At 40.5% G+C, this 21,740-nt stretch overlaps 1 protein-coding gene across 1 annotated transcript in view; it reads left to right on the top strand.

Annotated features, from left to right (window-relative positions):
• The window catches only part of vps13d (vacuolar protein sorting 13 homolog D), a 57,900-nt gene that overhangs the window by 2,691 nt on the left and 33,469 nt on the right, over window positions 1–21,740 (top strand). Inside the window, 26 exon segments of the mRNA XM_051070976.1 lie at window positions 1,411–1,601; window positions 1,940–2,020; window positions 2,421–2,537; window positions 2,854–2,958; window positions 3,502–3,672; window positions 5,263–5,363; window positions 5,559–5,727; window positions 6,909–7,010; window positions 7,632–7,821; window positions 8,030–8,212; window positions 8,580–8,710; window positions 8,832–8,886; window positions 9,530–9,706; window positions 10,570–10,592; window positions 10,594–10,701; window positions 10,780–10,912; window positions 11,027–12,825; window positions 12,827–13,304; window positions 13,428–13,579; window positions 14,178–15,233; window positions 15,886–15,976; window positions 16,082–16,208; window positions 16,316–16,496; window positions 16,770–16,916; window positions 16,918–16,995; window positions 21,481–21,628. Of these exon segments, the coding sequence (XP_050926933.1) occupies window positions 1,411–1,601; window positions 1,940–2,020; window positions 2,421–2,537; window positions 2,854–2,958; window positions 3,502–3,672; window positions 5,263–5,363; window positions 5,559–5,727; window positions 6,909–7,010; window positions 7,632–7,821; window positions 8,030–8,212; window positions 8,580–8,710; window positions 8,832–8,886; window positions 9,530–9,706; window positions 10,570–10,592; window positions 10,594–10,701; window positions 10,780–10,912; window positions 11,027–12,825; window positions 12,827–13,304; window positions 13,428–13,579; window positions 14,178–15,233; window positions 15,886–15,976; window positions 16,082–16,208; window positions 16,316–16,496; window positions 16,770–16,916; window positions 16,918–16,995; window positions 21,481–21,628 (6,294 nt within the window).

The following is a 21,740-nucleotide window of genomic DNA, read 5'->3' as shown; positions in this document are numbered from 1 at the left end:
AAGTGACATCAACCCTTTTTGATTGGTCCATGTATTTCCCTCAGATTACTTGCTCAGAAGCTGTTAATGTGATTTGTTGTTTTTTTGTTTTGTTTTTGGTGTGTTGTTTTTGGAAGCTGGTGGATTACATTGATAAACTAAAACTTTACCAATCTGAGGTAACATTATATCTAACTGTCAATGTCAGTAGTCAGTATGGCTGGTGTATGGACATCCCACAAAACATATTATTTTGAGCCCCACTTTTTCAGCCACTTCATGACACCTTTGCTTTTGCTTGCACATGTTGATATAGTTTATAGTTAGATACTGGCACTGAATGTCACTCTATGTTGGAGAGGAGTTGTGCAACATTTTTATAGTTGATGGTAATTGCTAAACAAAATGTTAACTGAAATGTTAACAGATGGGTAACAAATGAAAGGTCAAACCAACATGCACATTGTTGGAAATGTATTGTTCCAACACAAGCCACTGTTCCTGAGATGTCAGAGAAATAAATCATTAAATTTTCTGACTTTTTGCTCCTAATATGGGGTCAACCTCCAAAACCTCTTTCAGTAGACCCCCCTGTTTCTTAAATGTGCAACTTTTTCAAACCCAACACCACTAGTTTGTAGCACAGATTTTCTGTTAAAATTTAAGTCTCAAAACCACATACATAGTTATATTATAGTTACATATGGATACCGGAGGACAGCAAAGCCACTGTTGGCAGATAGCTTTTCTTACACTTAGGGGTGAGTTGTTGCCCTGCCAAGACAATGGTAGGGGAAACACTGATAAGTAAAATAAAATCACTTATCTCTAATCTCTTGTTGCCACTCTGCTGCGACAGAGGAAATAAATTGACGACGAGTGAAATGAGTTCACGGTGTCTCCTGATGTCTTTACTGCAGAAATGAAATGTGGGGTAAATCTGTCAAACAGCAGAGAATTACAGCTGTTACAGATGATGAGTCTCTAAATATTAACTGTCAGAGAAAACAATTATACAAGAGGAATAAGAGAAATAGAGAGGTCGACTCGCTACAGTCACTCAGTCAGCTGATTAGTGGTCAGTGGGAAAGAGAGCTGTCTACAGACATCCAACTGAACAGAACCTGAAGCAGCCAGATGCTGTTTCATTGTCAGAGGCTGAGGGAAGATGAGAAAATTGCAGTTCAAATCTATTCACTTTAAATTGTGTTTTACCAGTGTTATTTTGTATGGCGCATACTGCCAGCACTTGTATAAAGGATTACTTCAGGACATACACTTCATCAGTCACATCACAATACAGTTTTCAGCGTCACGATTTCAGATGTTACTCATAAGTCAAAATTCAGAGTAGGATGTAAGATATTACCTCTTGAGCTTCAGGCTGTGTTTCCTTCATTATTGTCTGTGCATCCTTTTCTTTTTCACCAGGCTTCATTGGAAAGATTACTCTTCAGATCCCTTTCTACCGACCTCACAGTGACCCATGGGTCATTTCCATGTCCCAGCTTAACCTGATCATTGGCCCCGCCAAGCTGCAGGAGTATGACGAAGAGAAGGAGAGAGAGGAGGAGAGAGAGCGTAAAAAACGTCTCCTCCGAGCTCTTGAAGACAAATTCAGAGTAGGTGGATTGACACTACAGATAAGAAAATGTGCTTTTTATTTGTCTTTGTAATCATAGAAAAAAAAAATTTAGTTTTCCAGTCTCCAATGAACATTGCAGGGTCACAGGGACAGTAGTGTAGCTACAGACTTGTAGACATGTGCAGCAAATAATTTTTTTGTTCTGCATGTCCGAGAACTGTTCTCTGATGTTTTGATTCAATGATTTTGAATCTGAGAACACTAATATCAGATTGGCTCTTGCGGAGTTTTACGTGCAATTTTGCCTTTAACATTCTTTGTTGTTGTTGACAGTGTAAGTGTGTGTATATGATGGTATGTGTTTGGTTCCTCTAGAGTGAGTGTGAACAGAGAGGAGAATCTTACTGGTACTCTGTCACTGCCTCAGTGGTCACCAGGATTGTGGAAAACATTGAGGTTAGTTATCCAACATTACATTCTATAGCTGGGGCTATATCACAAACAACACATGTATTCTGTGTATAAGTTCAAATAAAATATTAAACAGTAGCAGCATGGGTTGCCACAGTCTGCAGTAGTTTAAAGGATAGGTTCATAAAATCTGTGCCCATAAGAACACTGAAACAGTTTGCTGTATATGTATATTTTTGCTTTATATATATTATACACTCACTGTAATCAAGCAAGCTTATGCCTAAGAAAGAATGCCTGAGTAAATACCTTCCAAATGTCAGGACAGAGAATTTCCATGCTGCTGTCCTGATACTGTGGTCGACCTGCTTAAAGTAATCAGGTGGCTGTTATTATTTAACCCTGAGTTATAGATTGTAAATGTTTTTCTGACTTCTGTGTGTAGCTCAAGATCCAAGATGTGCATCTTAGATTTGAGGATGACTTTTCCAACCCAGAGAAACCCTATTCTTTTGGGGTTTGCATCAACAACGTTTCTGCTCAAAACCCTTCCAAAGAGTCGGTAAGGTTGCACTCAAATAGTTTTTAAAGTAATAATGTGAAATTACACTCATTCCTCATTATTTAGGTTTTTAGTGGATTAGTAGTTTTTAACATTAGTGGGAATAGCAACACTTCTGTTTTGGACCTCTTTCTCAGATGGAAGCACACTGTATTCACCAACAATTTTTTTCTTGTAAAGACGACTTAGAGCTATTTTTGGAAACTGCATATCATAACCGTGAGATCTTTATGCTGTGATTGACTGGCTCCATTGACTCAGGACTACGACAGGTCTTTGCATTTTAGGTTAACAGGAATTTTCTTTGTATTTGCAGGTGCAGAAGCTCCTCCGACAAAAGCAGCTGGAGATTGAAGACTTCTGTGTCTACTGGGACACAGAGTGTGAAATGCTGGGAAAGCTGCCTTCAAATCAGATCCAGGTCAGGCTCGTGGTGTCCTTCAACAGTTAGGAGCCAGCTGCTTGGACACAGAGTATTAGTTCTTAACTTCACCCTGAGTCTTCCATTATACTTTTCTTTCAGACAAGGTTTAACTATAACTAAGCAAACAGAACTGTACAAATGCCAGAACAGAGAATTCCTGCTACATGAGACATTCAACATGATTTTATGATTTATGATTTTACTTAGGGTGAGATGTGACTTATTGTTGCACTTCCAGTTGCATTAACAGGGTAGATGAAGGAAATTAATTTATCCACATCACTTAGATTTTAACATTATAAAAGAGTCATAATGCTGGTTCAAGTAGATTTTTAATTGAATGCATAACCTCACCTTATTATGAAGCACAAAATACAAGCTGCTTGGTGGAGCACTTATATTGAAAGATCTATGAAGACTGCTGATGGACTGTGATCATATAAAATCAAATTAGATGTAAATGCATCAAGTGCCAATTTTCTCCAGTACAACAGATAAAGTTCTATATGACTACCACTGATTAGTTTTGTAACTGTACAGGATGCGATGACCCAGTGTATGCAGAGTCGTGAGCATCAGTACATCTTTGAACCAGTGTGTGCCTCAGTGCTGCTCAGAAGAAACACGTCTAAGGAGCCTCTGAGGTCCCGACACACCCCTCGGATTGAAGGCCAGGTTCAGCTGGAGCCCATGTCCTTACGCCTGTCACAGGTCTGTATAAACACCAGATGCCTTTCATTTTGTTGTCATTTTCCATTTGTAACAATTTATTTTACGAAAGGACAGGGTGTAGACCTCCTAAAGACTTGACTTTACCCAAAATGAGATATGACAGCATCCTCAGTGTCTGCAGAAGAGGTGATCCATTTCTGACATTTACTGGAGAAGATCTCCCCCTTTTTCTCATGGAAAATGTTATTTATCAAGTATCCCTCACTATATCCATCTACTTTTTGAATCTGGGCGACAGCTGTGGCTGAAGGCATCATGTTTTCGTGTACATTTGTCCTAATCTCATTAACACAATATTTCCTTAATGGATTTTTTAAAAATTTGGTACAAATCTTCACTTGGACACAGGGATGAACTGATGTGATTTTGGTCATCAAAGGTCAAGGTCACAGAGACCTATGTGAATATGATATCCCAGGAATTTTGTTTTAATTGGATGTAAATTCAAAACAGCAAATTTCTGTTGTTTTGATACTGTCAGTATGACACAGCCCTAATTCCATCAGTACAACAAAGTGATGTGTCATTTCAAATGAGTAATAATTGTGTTAAGGTTCAGGGCTGATTTATAAAATAGAGGTGAATATGACTGCAAATCCACTGGTTGCTCGAGGGATGTGAGTATTAATATGACTGGGGGGAGTGGATTCATTTAGGCTAATGTATTCATCATGACAAAGCCATGTTTCAGTAAGACAAAAATCAATACGATAATATACAGCCTTAGGTGACAGAGATCTAGTGTAAGAGAACGTGAACGAAGAGTCCACATTTAGTGCTCTTATTTTCTTGTACTTTTACAACGATGATGTTAATTTTTATTAGGTTTTTATGAATAACTTCTCTTCTGTTGACGCTTGATTAAATTAACTTAAGTGGTCGGGCGCAAATGCAGTGTCTGTGGGGTGTTGTGTATGTGACTACTCTTTTAAAAGTGCAGGGAAGTGTGTAGGACTGCACCTCTGGGTTTTCACGGTTTTAGTCAATTAATAAACTCAGTCAGATTTCTAGAGATGAGAACTGCTCCATCCTAAGTGGGATGAATGCCATCTCTCCTAATTGGATATTGGAAATGAAACGATATTCTAACTGCAGCACATCCATCAAGGGGTGAGTGGTGGACCACAGTCCTCTTTCAGTACAAAAAAATACATTCTGAAGTTAATAGGAGGCTTCATTGAAGTTTACCAGCACATAAAAATGTCAGAGTGGAATCAGAATTAATCAGTGAATGAAAATAGTATTAATATTAAAAGTGACATAGTTCTTGGCATAGTGGTATGGGTGACACGACTCTGTTGTACTAGCATTAATTTGTATGTGCTAGACATGAACAAAAATAGAGCAACAAATATAAGGAAAAAGGGATATTTCATATTTTAGACTGTGTGTTTATATTGGTCTTAGATAATGTCTTCAGTGCCTGCTCTTTACAGCACAATTTAATTTCACATGGCAGATGTCTACTCATTAGCTTATATAACAGGAACATTCAGACAGAGCAGTGACAAGTGTGTGTGTGTGTGTGTGTGTGTGTGTGTGTGTGTGTGTGTGTGTGTTGTCCCTTAGGTCCAGTACCAGCAGATCATGGCATTTCTTAAAGAGCTAGACCGCCGGGAGAGAGAGATGCTTTACCGAAAGTGGAGACCTAAAGTCCCCATCTCTGGGAAGTAAGTTCATTCTTAAACTTTTTCTTTTTTTTTTTTTACTGTGAAGCAAGTGTCTCTCAAACAGAAAAACTGAATTATCTGGCATCTTATTTTTTACCCTAGTCTTTTAGCACAGCCACAGCATGCCACATTGCATTTCACTACACATAGTGTTTGTGTAATAAAGCCTGAGACTGTAATTGTTTTTCCCTGCAGCTGCCGGCAGTGGTGGATGTTTGCCATCCAGGCCAACCTGTGTGAAATCAGGGAGCAGCGGCGGCGAGGCAGCTGGGACTTTGCCCTGCGGCGAGCACAAGACGCTCAGACCTACACCAGCCTCTACTTCAGAAGACTCAAAGCAGTCCCACTGAGTCCTCAGGAAGAGGTACTGAACTGGAACATTTAAATAAATATATTGTTAATATCCCCAGATATAATCCAAGTATCAAGTCTAAAAAAAATACTAAGAACTATTTGTTTTATTGTCCATTTATGTTAAACTCATAAAATGATCTGACTTAATGCAATTTTGCAAAATCATTTTGACACTGACTTATAACAGGGAGAATGGAGCCTCTTTCATTCCAACTTCCCATCGTGATTGCCTCTTCTTCCACTATAGATAGTATAGTAGACCCAAGGCACCTTAATGCAGTCAGGTTCAAATTCAAGTTCACAATGAATTGCAATGTTTTGCTCAATGAATTATAGCTATTTACAGCCAACAGTAGGTTGGTTTTACTTATGATTTGATAATTCAGATTTCAGTGTTTCTATCTGACCTCTAAGAGGATATTTTGCACCCCAAATTTTACAGGCAGTTAAAAGATACCGCATAGAATTTATCCTGTTAACATGCTCAGTGCCATAGTGCTATATTGTATTTCTTTTATGTGTTACTACCATCAACTGTTAATTAGTGGAATAGCATGTAACCAATAGATGTGTATCAGTGCATTTCACAGCTCTACAAATGGCCCCTCAGAGTTCCGGTAGCAACAAAATGTCTAATGGAAGCAAACACAACTCATAGCACTGTGTGTTTAAGTGTGACTCAAAAACATTTGACATAAAATGTATTAGTGTGTATGTATGCTAAACACATGGTGAGACATTTACATCTCATAAGGAGATCAACAGAAAATTATTTGCAAATATTCTGATAATTGATTCTTAAAGTACTTTATATCTTCTAGGCTGACAAATCTCCTTGATTGGAATAGATCGGGATCAGATCCCAGCTCCTCTCTCACCTCTAGACTGAGCTGAAGTGGACTAATCACAGTTTGAAGCAGATGTGAACATCAGACTGGTGGTTTTAGAAAGTTCCAGTTATTCCAGTTAAAGCTATCTGACCATTTGACAAGAAGTTATAATAAGCCATACTGGCAGCTTAAAGTTACCACACTACCCTTACTATCCAGGTTTATATCCTTTATCTATTCATCCAAGCACATGAATAGAATACCTCAGTTGCACTGAGGTCACCCAGTTTGGTATTTCTCAGACTTACTTAGAAACACACATTACTGAACTGGTGCTTGCCATTGTCTCTGTGTTTCCTAGAGTGAGCTGGAGCGAGTAGAAGAAGAGCAGACGTTAGAGGAGCTGCAGAGTCTTCGAGAAATAGTCCACGACTGGTTTCGAAAGCAGGAAGAGATCGCAGAGGTGAGCTAAGATGATTCATACAGCTATTCAGTAGTGTATATGTATTGGAGAAAACTGCATTACTCCCAGAAACTCAACACACACTTGCAGGTTCTTGTATAAAGAAAAAGAAGATATTATACAAGATGGAGATGAAATCAATAGAGTAAGGAAGGATCTCAGAGGAAAAAGATGATACTTCAGGTTATATAGAAATATAGTTATGTATTCATAGACAGAGAAATCTTCCATTATTGATCAACTTTTGCCACAGAGCTAATTCCTGACCTTTTAAACTTCACTTCAGTCCACTTCAATTTGGACACCATATGTACATCTGAACATCTGGAAAGCATCTTCTAATACTAGTCATCTTCCAGTTGTCAAAGAAATGTAGGTGTGCTCAGAGTATCAGGAATCCTTTGTGGACTTTGTGAGAAGAGAAATGCCCTTCTAGCCCTTCTACCTTAGGTTAAAGTCCTCTGAACTACACTCAGCTTTGAACTGTTTGGCTGCTTGTGAACTCACAAAATATGCAAAGATGACTTCTCACAATCAATCATCAGACTTTCACTGATATATGAAATACATCTTTGTCATAGTTTCAACATGTGATTCCCTGCTCTTGGTCTTCTCTTCCAGAGTGTGCGAGAGCCCAGCAGCGACCCCCAGTCCTGTTCACCCACCACATCCATCCCTAAGAGTGGGAGCTCAGGGATGATTCAGTACTTGCAGTCTTGGTTCCCGGGCTGGGGAGGCTGGTATGGAGATTCCCAGGACCCAGACAGGCCTGACGAGCTCCTGCCAAGTCCATCCTCCTGGGATATTCTAGGTGAGAGAAGGCTTGACAATATTTAGGATCTTTCTTCAGTCTCTTTGGCAGAAGTTGGCACCACACAATTGGCTTTATTTGAATTACATATTCTGTTACACTCGATCATCAAGTCTAGAGTCCTTTATAATACATTAAACGTTTTGTATTATTTGATATTCTGTAGTGTTAGTTGCAAGATCATTCCTCTGTTGATTTGCTTCTCCAGCAGAGACAGAAGACTTGTTTGACCCATTGGAGGACTCTCACACACTGAACACTTTCACCAGGCGAGACCACCTGTTTGCCCGGCTGGAATTCTTACTGGAGAAGGGTGGAGTCACACTCTTCCACCAGGACAGGCGGGGGGACACGCTGCATGACAGTGGGGTTATCCAGTTGGAATTCTCAGGTACACAGGAGCAGTGTTTGGACAGATGGAAAAATGTTTCCGGGTTATTTAAGTTTAGATCATAATTTTTCATAGGGTTGAAGTGAGTAATTATACTGGTTTTATCATTTTTTATCAAACAATTAAAGATCAGCAAAATGGATAAAACCATCTATTGCAGTACAGTACAGTACAGGTAATTTTATATTGCTATATCATGAAATTGTAATTTTATACATATATATATATATATATATATATATATTACCGTGAGACTTCATAAAGATGGGAGAGGGTACATGAGCATCAGCAGGCTCCTGAACATGAGGTGAAACACAGCTGCAGTGGTTAGGAGATGTATGAATTTACTGTGACCATGTTTCCACAGGTGTGAAGGTGATTGTGGAGTCTCTTCCTCGCTCAGAGTCCTCCCTGCTGTCTGTTAAGCTGGGTGGTTTGTTCCTGAGAGACTTGACCACTCAGGGCACTATCTTCCCTGTCCTGGTGTCTCCCAAAACGGTAAGCAGCGTTAGAGTTTATAATATGAAGAAATGTTTGAAAAGTGACTTAAAACTCTTCAAGTACATTATATTATATTCCACTCTACATTGTATCATGCAATGTTTTTGATATTTGTCAGGACAAAGTTGTCGTTACCATTAATCCGCCATCTGGCCAGTCCAGCAGTTCCTCTGGTAAGATACTAGACACTATATACTAATAGTAATATTGATCTTGTGACCTCACTACCTTGTAAAAGCTGTCAGATGTTTACTAATTTGGTTTTATATGGGTCATAATATAATTGAGTATAAATAAACATGAAAAGGACGTGACACCTGCCTCCAAGAAGGAATGAAATGTTTAACTTATGTTGTTTAAGTGCAAGAAAACCTTCTACCAGTGTTATAAGTCTCTGTAAAATCACAGATGTACAGTGTTGACCCAACTTCTGAAAGTAAGCCAAAATATCAACATACAATTGGACAAACTTTTTTTGTTTAAGTTAATTGGATGAGGGTTGTTGAGAAAATCGTAATACAGACAAACAGACAGAGACAGAGATCTCCATTTATAGTTAAACACCAGTTCAACATCTCTGTACAGCATGGGTGAGGGAATAATCTGATTGTAGTAGCCGTTAAATTGCCATTCTACCACCAGTGTTCACTGAAGACCGAGACAGTGTGTGTGTTGGGTCTCTCTGTGTAAACACCATATTTTAAAGAGTATGGTCTAGATCTGCTCTGTATGAAAAGTGCCTTGAGAGGACTTTTGTGATTTGGTGCTATATAAATAAAATTGAATTGTTTGTAAGTTTTATTTTTGTGTCGTCAGGATGCAGTGCAGAGTGTTCATCTCCAGTGTTTGAGATGATTTATGAACGTAACCCTGCAAGGTGTAAGTTTGAGAGAAGACTGGAAGTGAACACTAGTCCATTAAACATCATCTACAACCCACAAGCAATCAAAAAAGTAACTGAGTTCTTCTATAAAGGAAGAGTTCACACCTCAGGTAGGTACTAAAACTTTTGTGGCTTGTGTACAATGATACTTAATAAGTACTACTATGCTATACATATATACAGTGTATGTGTTTGTGTGTGTGCGTGTGTGTGTGTGTGTGTGTATGTATGTGTGTGTGTATATATTGAGTCATTGATCATTCTCTCTCCTGTTGGTTCCTTTACATACACCCTTCTCTTGCTTTTATAAGTCTCAAACCTGGATTCAGTAGCAAATAGGACTTGCGTTCTTTATTTTGCAAATTTTGTATCTGTGATAAAGTTGTTTTTCTAACTCTCAGGGAACAAACCTAGATCTTCTGATGGTGTGCTCCCTTTTGGTTTCTTCAAAGCATTTTAGAACGTCTTACACTGCTCCCTTAGAGTCCTTTAGTCTAGCCACGATTTGACGCTGAGGAGGGCCCTCTTTTCTTAGAATAACAATTTGACTAAAATGTGACATTTTCACTATCACAATGCTACTTAGTAAGCAATGATCTGCTGGAAACTTGGGATGCTTGGGGCGCAGCCTCTGATGAGTAGATCAAATCCACCATAGTGTCATCTGAACGCATGTTTCAAAGGAAGGGTTACAGCTCAAGGAAATCTGACTTTTTGTACAGAGGAGTTAAGTTGGTCAGTGCCCCAAATTTGGTTAAATTTGACTGCTGAGGGGCGACCTCTACCTCCTCACTCCCCCCCAAAAATTGTTTGCTGACCTAGAAATAGTGCAGAATCTAAAATATTTCTTCATTTTACATCGCAAATATAAAATAAATTCAACCAATTGAAAAAGTAAGGATCAAGCAAGCCATGAAATGACAGTCTTCAAATTTAGATCATTGTTTTTCAAACATATTTCTTTGATCCACAGGTTTTGGCTATCAGTCAGAGCTAGGAGCTGAGAGTGGCAGAGGCTGCACGGAGACAGTACAACAAGCTCAAGATGCAGACCAAGGCAGAGATCCGACAAACAATTGATCAGCTACTCGTGGGAGAGTTTATTGTAAGAGAGATTTCCTAGATGATGACATGAAATAATCTAATCTAAATTCTAAGTACAACTGATGTGTTTGCTTCATAGGAAAACAGTAAGCGTTGGACCATGAAATTGGACATCTGTGCACCCCAGGTGATTTTTCCTGACGACTTCCAGTCCGAGGACCCCATGCTAGTTGTTGTTGATTTAGGCAGGATTCTCCTCACAAACTCTCAAGGTAAAACAGTCAATTTAACAAGAAATCTAAAGAGAACACCCAAATATCATTACTGCTTTGCCCAGTGAAGTTTCTAACTCAGCTTATACCAATTGTTATTCATTTTCTTTGAAGATGACAATAAGGCCAGCTCAAAAGCAACTGAGCCTGAAAAGGAAGACATGAGTGATGATGAGTACCGGACGCCTCTTGCCACCCCACCAGAGTCTCCACCACCTGAACTGGACATGCCTTTGAAAGCACAACTAAAAAGCCCTGAACATCCCAGCCTCAGTTCTCCTGAAAGTACACAGGCCTTCAGCAGAAAGCTTTATGAAAAATACTCTTTGTCCTTTAAGGACCTGCAGATAATGGTTGGTCGCTGTAAGGACAACTGGAAACATCTTCAAGAAAGTGAGGTGGGCCCCACTCATGTGGTGGAGAAGTTTAATGTGCTGCTACAGCTTGAGCAGAGACTGCGCTATACATCAGACCCCCAACTCCCTGGGGCTGTGCTGTCAGGAACTCTGCCAGACCTCAAAGTCCATATCAATCTTGAGAAGATGACTGCCCTCCGGAGTTGTCTGGCCAGACTAAGCAGTCCTGCTGTGAGTGAAGGGGATGGAAGTCAAGAGAGAGACTCTAATATAAGGTCTCCTGACCCTCTTACCCTCCGCCATGACAAGATCTTTCAGAGGGAAGACAGCTCCTGGAAGCTGCAGGATTCAGCCAAGAACCTGACACAGAGCGTGATGACTTTAGAACAGCACACTCGGGAAGTGCTGGTGGAATCCCGTTTACTGTTAGCTGAATTCAACATTAACTATATGCAGCTTGGTGTGGAGAGTGATGGCCGCTACATATCTGTTCTCAAGGTATTTGGCACAAATGCTCATTTTGTTAAGCGACCTTATGATGCTGAAGTCTCTCTGACTGTCCATGGTCTTCTGTTGGTGGACACCTTACAGACTTATGGCTCAGACTTTGACCTCCTTGTGGCTTCTCATAAGCATCTAAGTTTTGACATACCCACGGGCAGCCTCAGAGAGAGCCAGCCTTCATCCCCTGTAACGTCCCCTAATGGCAGGTCTTCCGAACATCAGGGCTACCATATTGAGTCATCGGTCAGTATGCCCTCGGATAGAATCTCCCCCTTCAGTTCCCTTTTCAAGGACCAGGAGGCCCTAATTAAGCTTGAGTACCAGTTTGTGAGCTCAGACTGCCCCTCCATGAACCTGGACAGCTCCCTTCAGGTGACAACCATGCAGGTCAACAACCTGGATATCATTCTTAACCCTGAGACCATGGTGGAGCTACTCAAGTTCCTCCAGAAGTCTTTCCCCAAAGAAGAAGGCACCTGGGCGTCATCAGCACAACAACATACAACACAGCTTCACAGTGATGAGGAGGAGGGGACATATCAGGCCACCTATGACCAAAACAAAGAGCTGACTGTTGAGATCCACCGCCTTAACCTGCTTCTCCTTCGGACTGTGTCCACTGGCACTGTCCTGGTGGCTGAGAAGAAAGGGCTGAAGATTGCCACTGCCAGCATCACTGGCACCAAGGTCAATGTGTCCATGGGCAATCGGTTGGACATTAATGGTTCACTTGGGTCCATGCAGTTGGTGGACCTGACCCAGGAAGGAGGCCGAAGCCAGTTTGTGGTCAGCATTGGCAGTGTCGAGGACAGCTCCTCAAATCTTGGGGAACTAACATTTCTTGCTGACACAGGAGGTACTCCCTCAGAAGCTTTATGTTTTCACCTTAAGGAGAAAACCCAAGGGGAATGTGCCTTGGAACTTCAAATGGCATCTTTGCACTATAACCACTCAGCTAAGTTCTTGAGGGAGCTGAGTCTGTCTGCTAATGAGGTAGAAGACAATTTCCGCTCCATGTTGAAAAGTGCTGCCACCAAAGTGTCATCAGTACTAGTCCACCAAGACAGCAGAGTACAGCGGTATGGTTTCGCTGTTTGAGACTCCCTCAAGGAGAACTCGAACTCAGAGTCAGAGCTGGGCTTATCCATTTGAGGATGAAGAGTATGTTCCCATGGAGGAACCTGAATCCACCTTAGATTCATTCTTGGTGAAGCTGACCCTTAATATCAGTATTGAGTCACCAGTTGTGTCCATTCCCCGCAAACCTGGACACCCTGAGCTGTTGGTTGGTCATCTGGGAAGCATAAAAATCCAGAATTTTGTTACTGGGCAAGACTCTGAAGGAGAGAGGCTGCAGGTATTTGTCAAGGATATTCGGCTGTATTCACTCAACATGAGTCATTTGGTTTTTAAGAGGCCACCCAGAGGAGATAGTGCCAGCACCATGTCACCAGCCCATGATGGGAGCATCAGTCAGGATGAACCACAGTTCACACGTCATGACTTCTTTGAATCCCTCAGCCGGGGAGAAGGTGAGAATGTTACGAATTTTAAGGATTGTTATATTCATGTGTACATGAATATACAAATAAAGCAAACATACATTTTATATGTGACTTGTGCGAGAAGTTCACATAATTTATTTTCTTTGTCAGCCTTCCATATACTGAAAGATACCACTATACAGTTCACCTTGGAGAAGGTTTCCATTGATGAAGACACCCAGTTTACCTTCCTCACCACAGAGGAGCCCTGCAGGAGCACAGGGTTATTAAGAGTGGAGGGCAAATTCATCAACCCTGTTCAGGTATATACAATATCTATACTGTAAATTCTCAGAAATACGTTGGTATTTACATAATGACCATGGCTAGACACTAGCAGTATTTATATTGTGGCCGACTTGAACAAAGAAAGACTTGTCCCCAATAAAGCCTTGTAAGTAGCATAGAGATGGGGCTGTCTTTACTGTAATGGCTCACAAAGCAAATTAGTAAACCACAGCACTAATTCTATCAGTACAACAATAGTCATATCATACTCACCACTCTGTTGCTCACAGTTATTCTTTTTCACAGAAATATTGTCCTTAGTCACTAATTTATCCAAGCCTTCTTCTTTCCATTATCGTTAAACTACTGTAACTGAAGATCAGCATCTTGCTGCAGATGTTTTACAAATTCTACCAAGAGAATATTTCCACAGAGCAACTGGGAGGGTTTTAATGGATCTGTGCATTTGTTACATTAACTTAACTCTGAATGTTAAAATGACTGTAAACTGTAATTATTTAGTGAGTGAAAACAATGTGTGACATGACTCTTGCTGTATAATAATTCTGATATATATATTATTAGTTACTGAGTGTTTATTAATTGTATCAATATTTGACTCTCTGATCATAGGTGTTTCTGTGCAAGTCTGTGTATGAACAAATCCTGCAGACACTGGACAATTTGTCTCTGATTGAGGAGCAACGTGTCACACCCAGCCAACCACCCACCCCCCCACCACCAACTCCTTCTTCCACCAGACCTCACCGCTTTCCTGACCCCCAGGGAGGGCTGTTTGCAAGGGACCCTCCCCATATCAGCTTCTCCCACTCGTCCGTTTCCTCCCCTTTGCCTCTACAGTCTCACAAACCTGCTCTTCAGTCTCCCTCATTCACTCAGATAAAAGTCACCTTACATGTGGCAGAACTGCAGGTCCAGCTCAGTGCTGATCTGACTCAGGGCTCCCAGGGCTTAGTCAGTCTGCGCTTCCAAGATCTGGAGGGAGAGTTTACCAAGGACCACCCTCACTTACTGTCAGTCCAGCTTGCTCTGCGCTCACTTCTAATGGAAGACCTCCTGGAACACAACCCTGAGTCAAAGTACAAATATTTGATGGTGTCTCGTGGAGCTCCCAAGCCCTCCACCTTCAGTCCAAAGGAGTACCTTTCCCAAAGCTGCCCATCAGCATCCAATGCCCTGTACCCAGACATGCCTCGCTCACTGCCTGCTCAAATGGAAGAAGCCCAAAATGTCTTCCAGCTCTACCAGAGGCATCCCAGCACCCCTTCAGCTGGCAGTCGCAAAACCAAGAGGGACCCGGACTGTCCCAACACTCCACCTCCCTCTCCTACCCACCATACACCCTTCCCTCAGCCACCCCCAAATTTTGATGACTCATTAGTTCATATCAGTGTGCTGCTGGTGGACCAGAACCACCCAGATTTCAAAACTTGCTATGGCAGTGTGGGAAGAAGCGTGGATGTTGATTTCAACTGCCTGGATGTTTTGATCACCCTGCAGACCTGGGTAGTTATCCTGGACTTCTTTGGTATTGGCTCCACAGCCAATAATCATGCAGTGAAGGTTCAGCCAGTGTCACCTCAACCTGTGCCAGGATACCCTTTATATGAGCCAGACATCAGTGAGGAGGAGACAACTGAGGCCATTAACACTAAAGTGGACCTAAAGGTATGTCACTGGACTTGGTGCATCTAGTTAGAAATCCAAATAAATATGTTATTCCTATTTATTAGCCACACTAGCTGCCTTGCACTAGGGATGGCAGTGTGAGCTTGTTGGTTCGCCTGTCCTTCCACCGCATAGTTGTATCTATTGGAATGACTGTCATTAAATTTTGGTCAGACATTTATGGTCCCTAGATTGACAAAATAATAAATAATGAAAATAGTTGTTAGCTGTATCTCAGTATATGACTTTTTAAATGAAAATCTTTGTGTTGTTGGCAAAGAATTTGTATTTAATGTCACAACAAGCTGCATTTTAAAAAGACAGTTCTGATTTGCAGCACTGTTCACTCTTCAGATAGACTGATGATGCTATACTGCACCTTAACAGTGAAACCACTGCATAAACTATAGGGCAACACATTCCTACTGTCTTTTTTACTGTAGCTGATTTAATTTTAATTTATTTCATAGAGCTATTCTGTTTCATTTTCAGGTAATAATACTAGCACCTGGTGTGGTGGCTAATAACTTTGCTAATGTTCATACTTCATACCTCTGAAAATGTGTCACTCTAATTATTCTAATTGTTATTCACCCTGTGTTAAGTGAAGTGAATGCCTCATGACTAAACCTGTCCATGTTTTCATTTTTAGGTTCATTCTTTGTCTCTTGTACTCAACAAGAAACTTAATGAGCTTGCCAGAGCTAGTGTGTCCAAACTCTCTGCTCACCTGGAAATGTTGGGTGTGTATGATAAAACAAATCCTCCAGCACAACATATTTTTTGTGTTCACTCCTGAAGATAATTTGATTTTAATGTTCACAAGCACATTATGTCTGATATTTCAGATGGCAACCTAGCAGTACAAGGCAGTTTAGGAAGTTTGTCCTTGAGTGACCTGACCCCACATGGTGATCTCTACAGAGAGCGCTTCACCACACGGGGAGGGGAGGCCCTTATTTTCAACATCTATAAGTATATATTGCATATATATATAAGTTTTAATAGACCATTACACTACCCAGTGCTAAAGAACTTGGAAGAATTGGTCTTTTTTCACTTTTGTGTTTTGGTCCATTCAGGTATGGCCAGCCTGATCCCTTCCTGGAGCGGGAATGTGATATCAAGGTGTCTTTGCAGATGGCCTCAGTGCAGTATGTCCACACTCAGCGCTTCCAGGCCGAGGTGGTGGCTTTCATCCAGCACTTCACCCAGCTACAGGATGTCCTGGGCAGGCAGAGGGCTGCAATGGAAGGCCAGGCTGTGAGTACTGCCTGCTGGTGCTCTTTACCATAATAGTTATATGAGCTAGATAACTTCACTCCAGTTTTCCCCATGATCATCTCTATAGACTGCAAAATGACAGTGCTTGCTTCAAGTAAAATGCAGATAAATAAAAAAATTCTCCTGCTCTTTCTTTTTCTCCTGCTCTAACAATTTCACTTTCTTTTTCTACCCTTTGTTTCCTGTCACTTTCCTTCTGTCTTCCACATCCTGTCCTCCTCTGCTCTCTCTCTCTCCTGTCTCTCTGTGCAGGTACGGGATCATCCTCAGCGGGCATCCAGGGTGTTGCTAGATATTGAGGCTGGCGCCCCAGTTATTCTCATCCCAGAGAGCTCGCGGTCACCAAGGGTCATTGTGGCCAACCTTGGCCAGCTGAGGGTGCAGAACTGCTTCCTAGCCTGCTGGGGCTCATGGAACCTTTTCTCTCCGAGACAAGGTAGAGAAACTCACCATGGCACATGCCTTTTTCCCTTCTCTGGTGAGTCATGCTGCCCATTCATCCACCCATGTATTGCCCTGTGACTGTCCTTTCCCTTCCTCCTCTTTTGGCTAATTACACTGTAATCATTTATGCATTTAATTCCCAAGTTCAGAATTATCGCATGCTAATTGGTTGTTGATACTTCTTAAGGGGCAGCCTGGCCCCTTCAAAACACAATGAAAATGGCTAGCAGTGCACTTTTATGTTGAGATAAAATCAACAGGAGTAAAAAGTCAAAACCATACTCAGCACTCATATGATTGTTGAACATCATATCACTGCTGATTTCATTTATGAATAGCTGGCACAATGCACTGGCTACAGACAATTTCTTTTTTTACTGGAGCTGCACAGTATTTAGTAATAGATTAAAGCTGAGGAACCACCTAAACATATAATGAATGTCTCATGAAGAATTTTAGGTTTTTGTGATCCATATAACTTGAATCGTTTACCCATAAGTAGGGCTGGGTGATAAAACGATAACGATATGTATCGCGATATAACTTTTCATTGATAAGACATTTAAGATGTGGTCGATAACAACGCAGATAGAACTCATTCCACCTGTGTTATGACAGACAGTAAAACAGCCAACGATAATGCACCAAATCAATCATGTGGCTGGAACAGAGTTCAAAGCACATCAGGTTAGGTTGACGCACAGAGCGCAGGGGTAAACACGTGTGCTAATGTTTTGGATACTGTAGCCGTGCACACCTGTACTTCAGGAGTAGGAGCGAGATAAAAGAGAAAATGATGACTGAAAATGTTAACGAAAACAGCTTTTCTGAAGAAGACACCCCAACAGACAAACTCTGTGGGATTTGGGATTTGTGGCAATAGAAAACAGAAAATACAAATGCAAATCTGGCTTAACAGTTAGCTAGCTCATTCTACCATTTGCTCTCTTTGTCTCTTCTTTGTCTTTCTTTCCTTTTGGCTCAACCAAGTATTTAGCAGATATATATAATCAGTAGTTACGCATAACTGTCCTGCAGGTGGTCCCGCTGCTATAAAATGTATATAGCAGAGACACTGTGAACATAAAGTTGGCGCCTTGGTCATAGCTCAGTTCTCTCAGCTGTTTTTAACTTGTCATATCACCGTCATAACACCGGTGTCCGTTCTCATGACTAGCATACAGCTCTCACCTGACACTGGAGCGGAGAGAACCAGAGCGACTCACACTGCCTGCATCACACTGTCACTCTGCCCTCTGTTTTCATCAAGTATCTAACTCCTCAGTTAGTTTTGTGGTTTGGTCACTTTAAGACAAGATGTGGTTGTAAAGTTTACAGCCTGTCACTCTGTTGCTCCTGCAGTGCTCTGTGTGTGAACTGTGAGGCAGCTGAAAAAAAGAATAACAACTCCTCCACTGACATTCTGGTGAGTTGAATCAGGGTCTTCCCGTACATTCTCAGAAATGTCTTAAGCCAGCTCTGATTAAGTTCCAGGCTTTTGTCTAATTATCAACAATCAAATCAAGCTAACTCCTTACCTATGAAGAACAGGGCCCTGTTCATGCTGTCATTTGTTTGGAAGGAGAATGCTCATTAGATGTTTTATTGATCTTTCATATACATCTTGTGTTTTTTGTGAAGAATTTTATACTGCATGCAAATTCATACAAGGATCCATCTCATTACAAGGTACAATGGCATGATTTTGCTTTGATGTGGAAAAGGATTGTCACAATATGTTACAGTTTTACTTTTCAATTTTCTTCCTACACCAAGTTATACATAATCAGAAACTATCCCAATAACACACCATCAACAGCTGACAGATTATAGTGTATGTCAAGGATTTTTTTGACACTTAGCACATGTCACTGTTAACTGCTTCTTCAAAGCAGGTTTTATCTTTTTAAGAATATTTGATTTGGGTTTTAGATTAGGGCTGCACGATATTAGGAAAACATATATCACTGTTGAATATTATGATAACGATATAACTTCAACAAATACTTCAGTACAGTGTTATTGTCTTTCTGCTTTGGCTTGAACAGCGAGTAGGCTTTGCTGACACTGAAAAAATGAAATACATTACAGAGGATGACTATTAGTTATATCCTTTAAAGATCACTGGCTCCACCATTGTAACTACTGGCCCAGGAACATTACTGTCAATTTGGCAAATAACAGTAAAAAAATGACACTCTTAATAAAGAAAGTGGTTCTTCTGCTGCTCTCTGCCTCTTCACACAACTTGTGTGAGGCAGTGTTCTCATGGGGGTTCAAAGCCTGTGCAACACTCCTGTCTGACCCTTGAAGAGTGGAGAATCATGCGTTGTTGACTGGCAGGTGAAAACACCACTGGCCAAAATGTCCAGTGGAAAATCAAATTAATAATCTGTTGTGTGACGTATAAAATACTAATATTGAAATTATAACTTATTTTGGACTTACTTTGATGCAGACGAGTGCACCGTTTGTTTTCGTTACAACAGCTATTGATGGTGTCCAGGTTCACTGTTGATCAATACTGCACAGGTTCCAAAGACGTTTGTCCCTATCAGTTATTTACACCCAAAAACATTAACCAAGTTCTAAAATAACAGAGTTATCCCTTTTTACACATAATCTATCAGGAAAGAGTTTGGATTTACCTCCGCTGTATCACTCATCATGATCATGATCATGTGACTCAGCTCGACTTGCATATCAAGAATTAGCAGGACTCCGACATGTCTAAGCAGACATCCCTGGGGGAGTTCAGTTGTTCTGATTATTTTAAATAAATTGCATTCGTTGGATCATAACGTTTGTGCTTTATTGTTGTCTAAATGTAGGCTGTTATATGGCTGTTTAAAACATATGTCTGGCAGTTCCTGAATATGAACAGACATATTGACTGTCAGAAAAAAGTCAAGCACTACCTCTGCTCACTACCTAACTCTCCATGCGCTTCTACCTCAGTTTATAGCATCTACACAGGGGGCAGGTGTCAGGACAGAACGGCTCCATGTGATTGGCCAAAATATTGACAAGTAGAGCGTGAATGCAGAGTACATGGAAATATACCATTTATCGCAGTTCAAGCAGTCTTTGAAAGATGCATATCCTGCATGTTCATATCACAATAAGGATAAATTTTTGATATATTGTGCAGCCCTATTTTATATCCATAATGCTGAATTTCAGAACCTCTGCTGATAAAATTTGAAATGATTTGGTATTATGTTGCTTTAGTCATAATGGAATATTGTCAGCCCCTGGTTTGCAGTTTGTTTGCAGTTGGTTATGTGATTGACTGAGCTTCCTGCTAAAACAAGTGTTGCATGTGTTTTTTAAAGGAATACACCAACTTCCCAAGCTCCTTGATCGTGTGTAATTAGAATAGTTCCCTCCTGTGTACCAATATATGTGATGTTTCAGATACCAATACCTTTGAAAAGACCCTTTTTAGAAAAGGGGAGAATTTTATTTTGATAGTCTTCAAATGAATTTGTAATTGAGATCCCTAGGTAGCTAATACCATCAAGTACTTCAAGAGTATGACAAAAATGTTGCCAGGGAATTAATGGGGATAAGTTTATTTTTCTTATTAAGGTTTAACATGTTTCCCGAATATCAATCAAGCTATATTGGTAATGCTTGCATTGCTGAAACAGATAAAGTTAGGTTACAGAGGGTGATCATCTGTTGCATGATGCAGTCCCTTTTACAGTTTTAAAAGTCAGTTGTGTTTAAAATAATCTTAATGGGCACCAACAGAATCAGAAGACAGATTCCAGATAGTGTAATTTCATCTCCTGACTGCCAGCACTAATTGACCTGTATTTGCATCTTGGTTGACTTAGTCATGTTGTCCAAATCAGAACTATATTTGGCTCAACAATTTCATTATCCCTGTCTTAAGTCATGTGTAATGTATACACTGATCAGAGAACTTACTGGCAAAAGTTGGTGTATTGTTTTGATACACTTTGATTGTGAAATACCAGCATTGGCGGGATTTTACTTTGCTGCCATTGAGAATGTTTGTATTTCCCAGTGTTTGGCCATTGGATCAGAATGTTCAAAACTGCAATGTAATAGTTCAAGTAATCCAGACCAAGTCACTGCTACGTTGAATTGTTTTTTTCTGGCTTTGGAGATAATGGCAAAATATTAGTGATTTTTAAAGAGGGGAATTCAGTGAGCTTTCACCTTTATCAGACAGTGGGAATGTTGACAGTAATACCCATTCTCTACCAACCACATGCCCCAGCCCTCCCATGTCATTACTGAGTTTTAGCACTTTCCTACATTATTGATAAGTGGAAAATAAAGTGTGGAGAGATTGGTAACAAATCATTGAAACTGGATCATTAGTATATATTAAAATAATATCCAACCAGTAATAAATTATTTTGTTTTGTGCTTTGGCTCCTTTAAAAAGTAATCAGCTACTTTTGTGTGTATGAATTGATCATATTGCTAAATGAACTTAATGTGCAACTGCATGTCTCTTTTGTTTCTTTTCTCTTAAAAAAAGGAGCGTGTCCGAAATGCAGCAGGAAGCAGTAGTGAGCAGGAGAAGCCTATAACTTTACCCTCCAGCTCCTCCACAGGTTTCACCCATGGCAGGTCCCAGGCACCAGATACTGGGAGGGGTCCTGGGGAGGATGAACCTCACAGCATAGGTTAGTATTGTTGTAAAGTTTGAAAGAAAGCTACATAGAACACTTTCAATACTGTATGGTGGCGCTCGAGCTGAAACACCTGAAAATTTTTATTTTGAACTCACTATGTTGC

The sequence above is a fragment of the Lates calcarifer genome, linkage group LG6, assembly GCF_001640805.2.
Source record: "Lates calcarifer isolate ASB-BC8 linkage group LG6, TLL_Latcal_v3, whole genome shotgun sequence".
Lineage (NCBI taxonomy): Eukaryota > Metazoa > Chordata > Actinopteri > Centropomidae > Lates > Lates calcarifer.
Note: the sequence above shows the minus strand (reverse complement) of the source record. Positions and strands in the feature narration are given on the sequence as shown.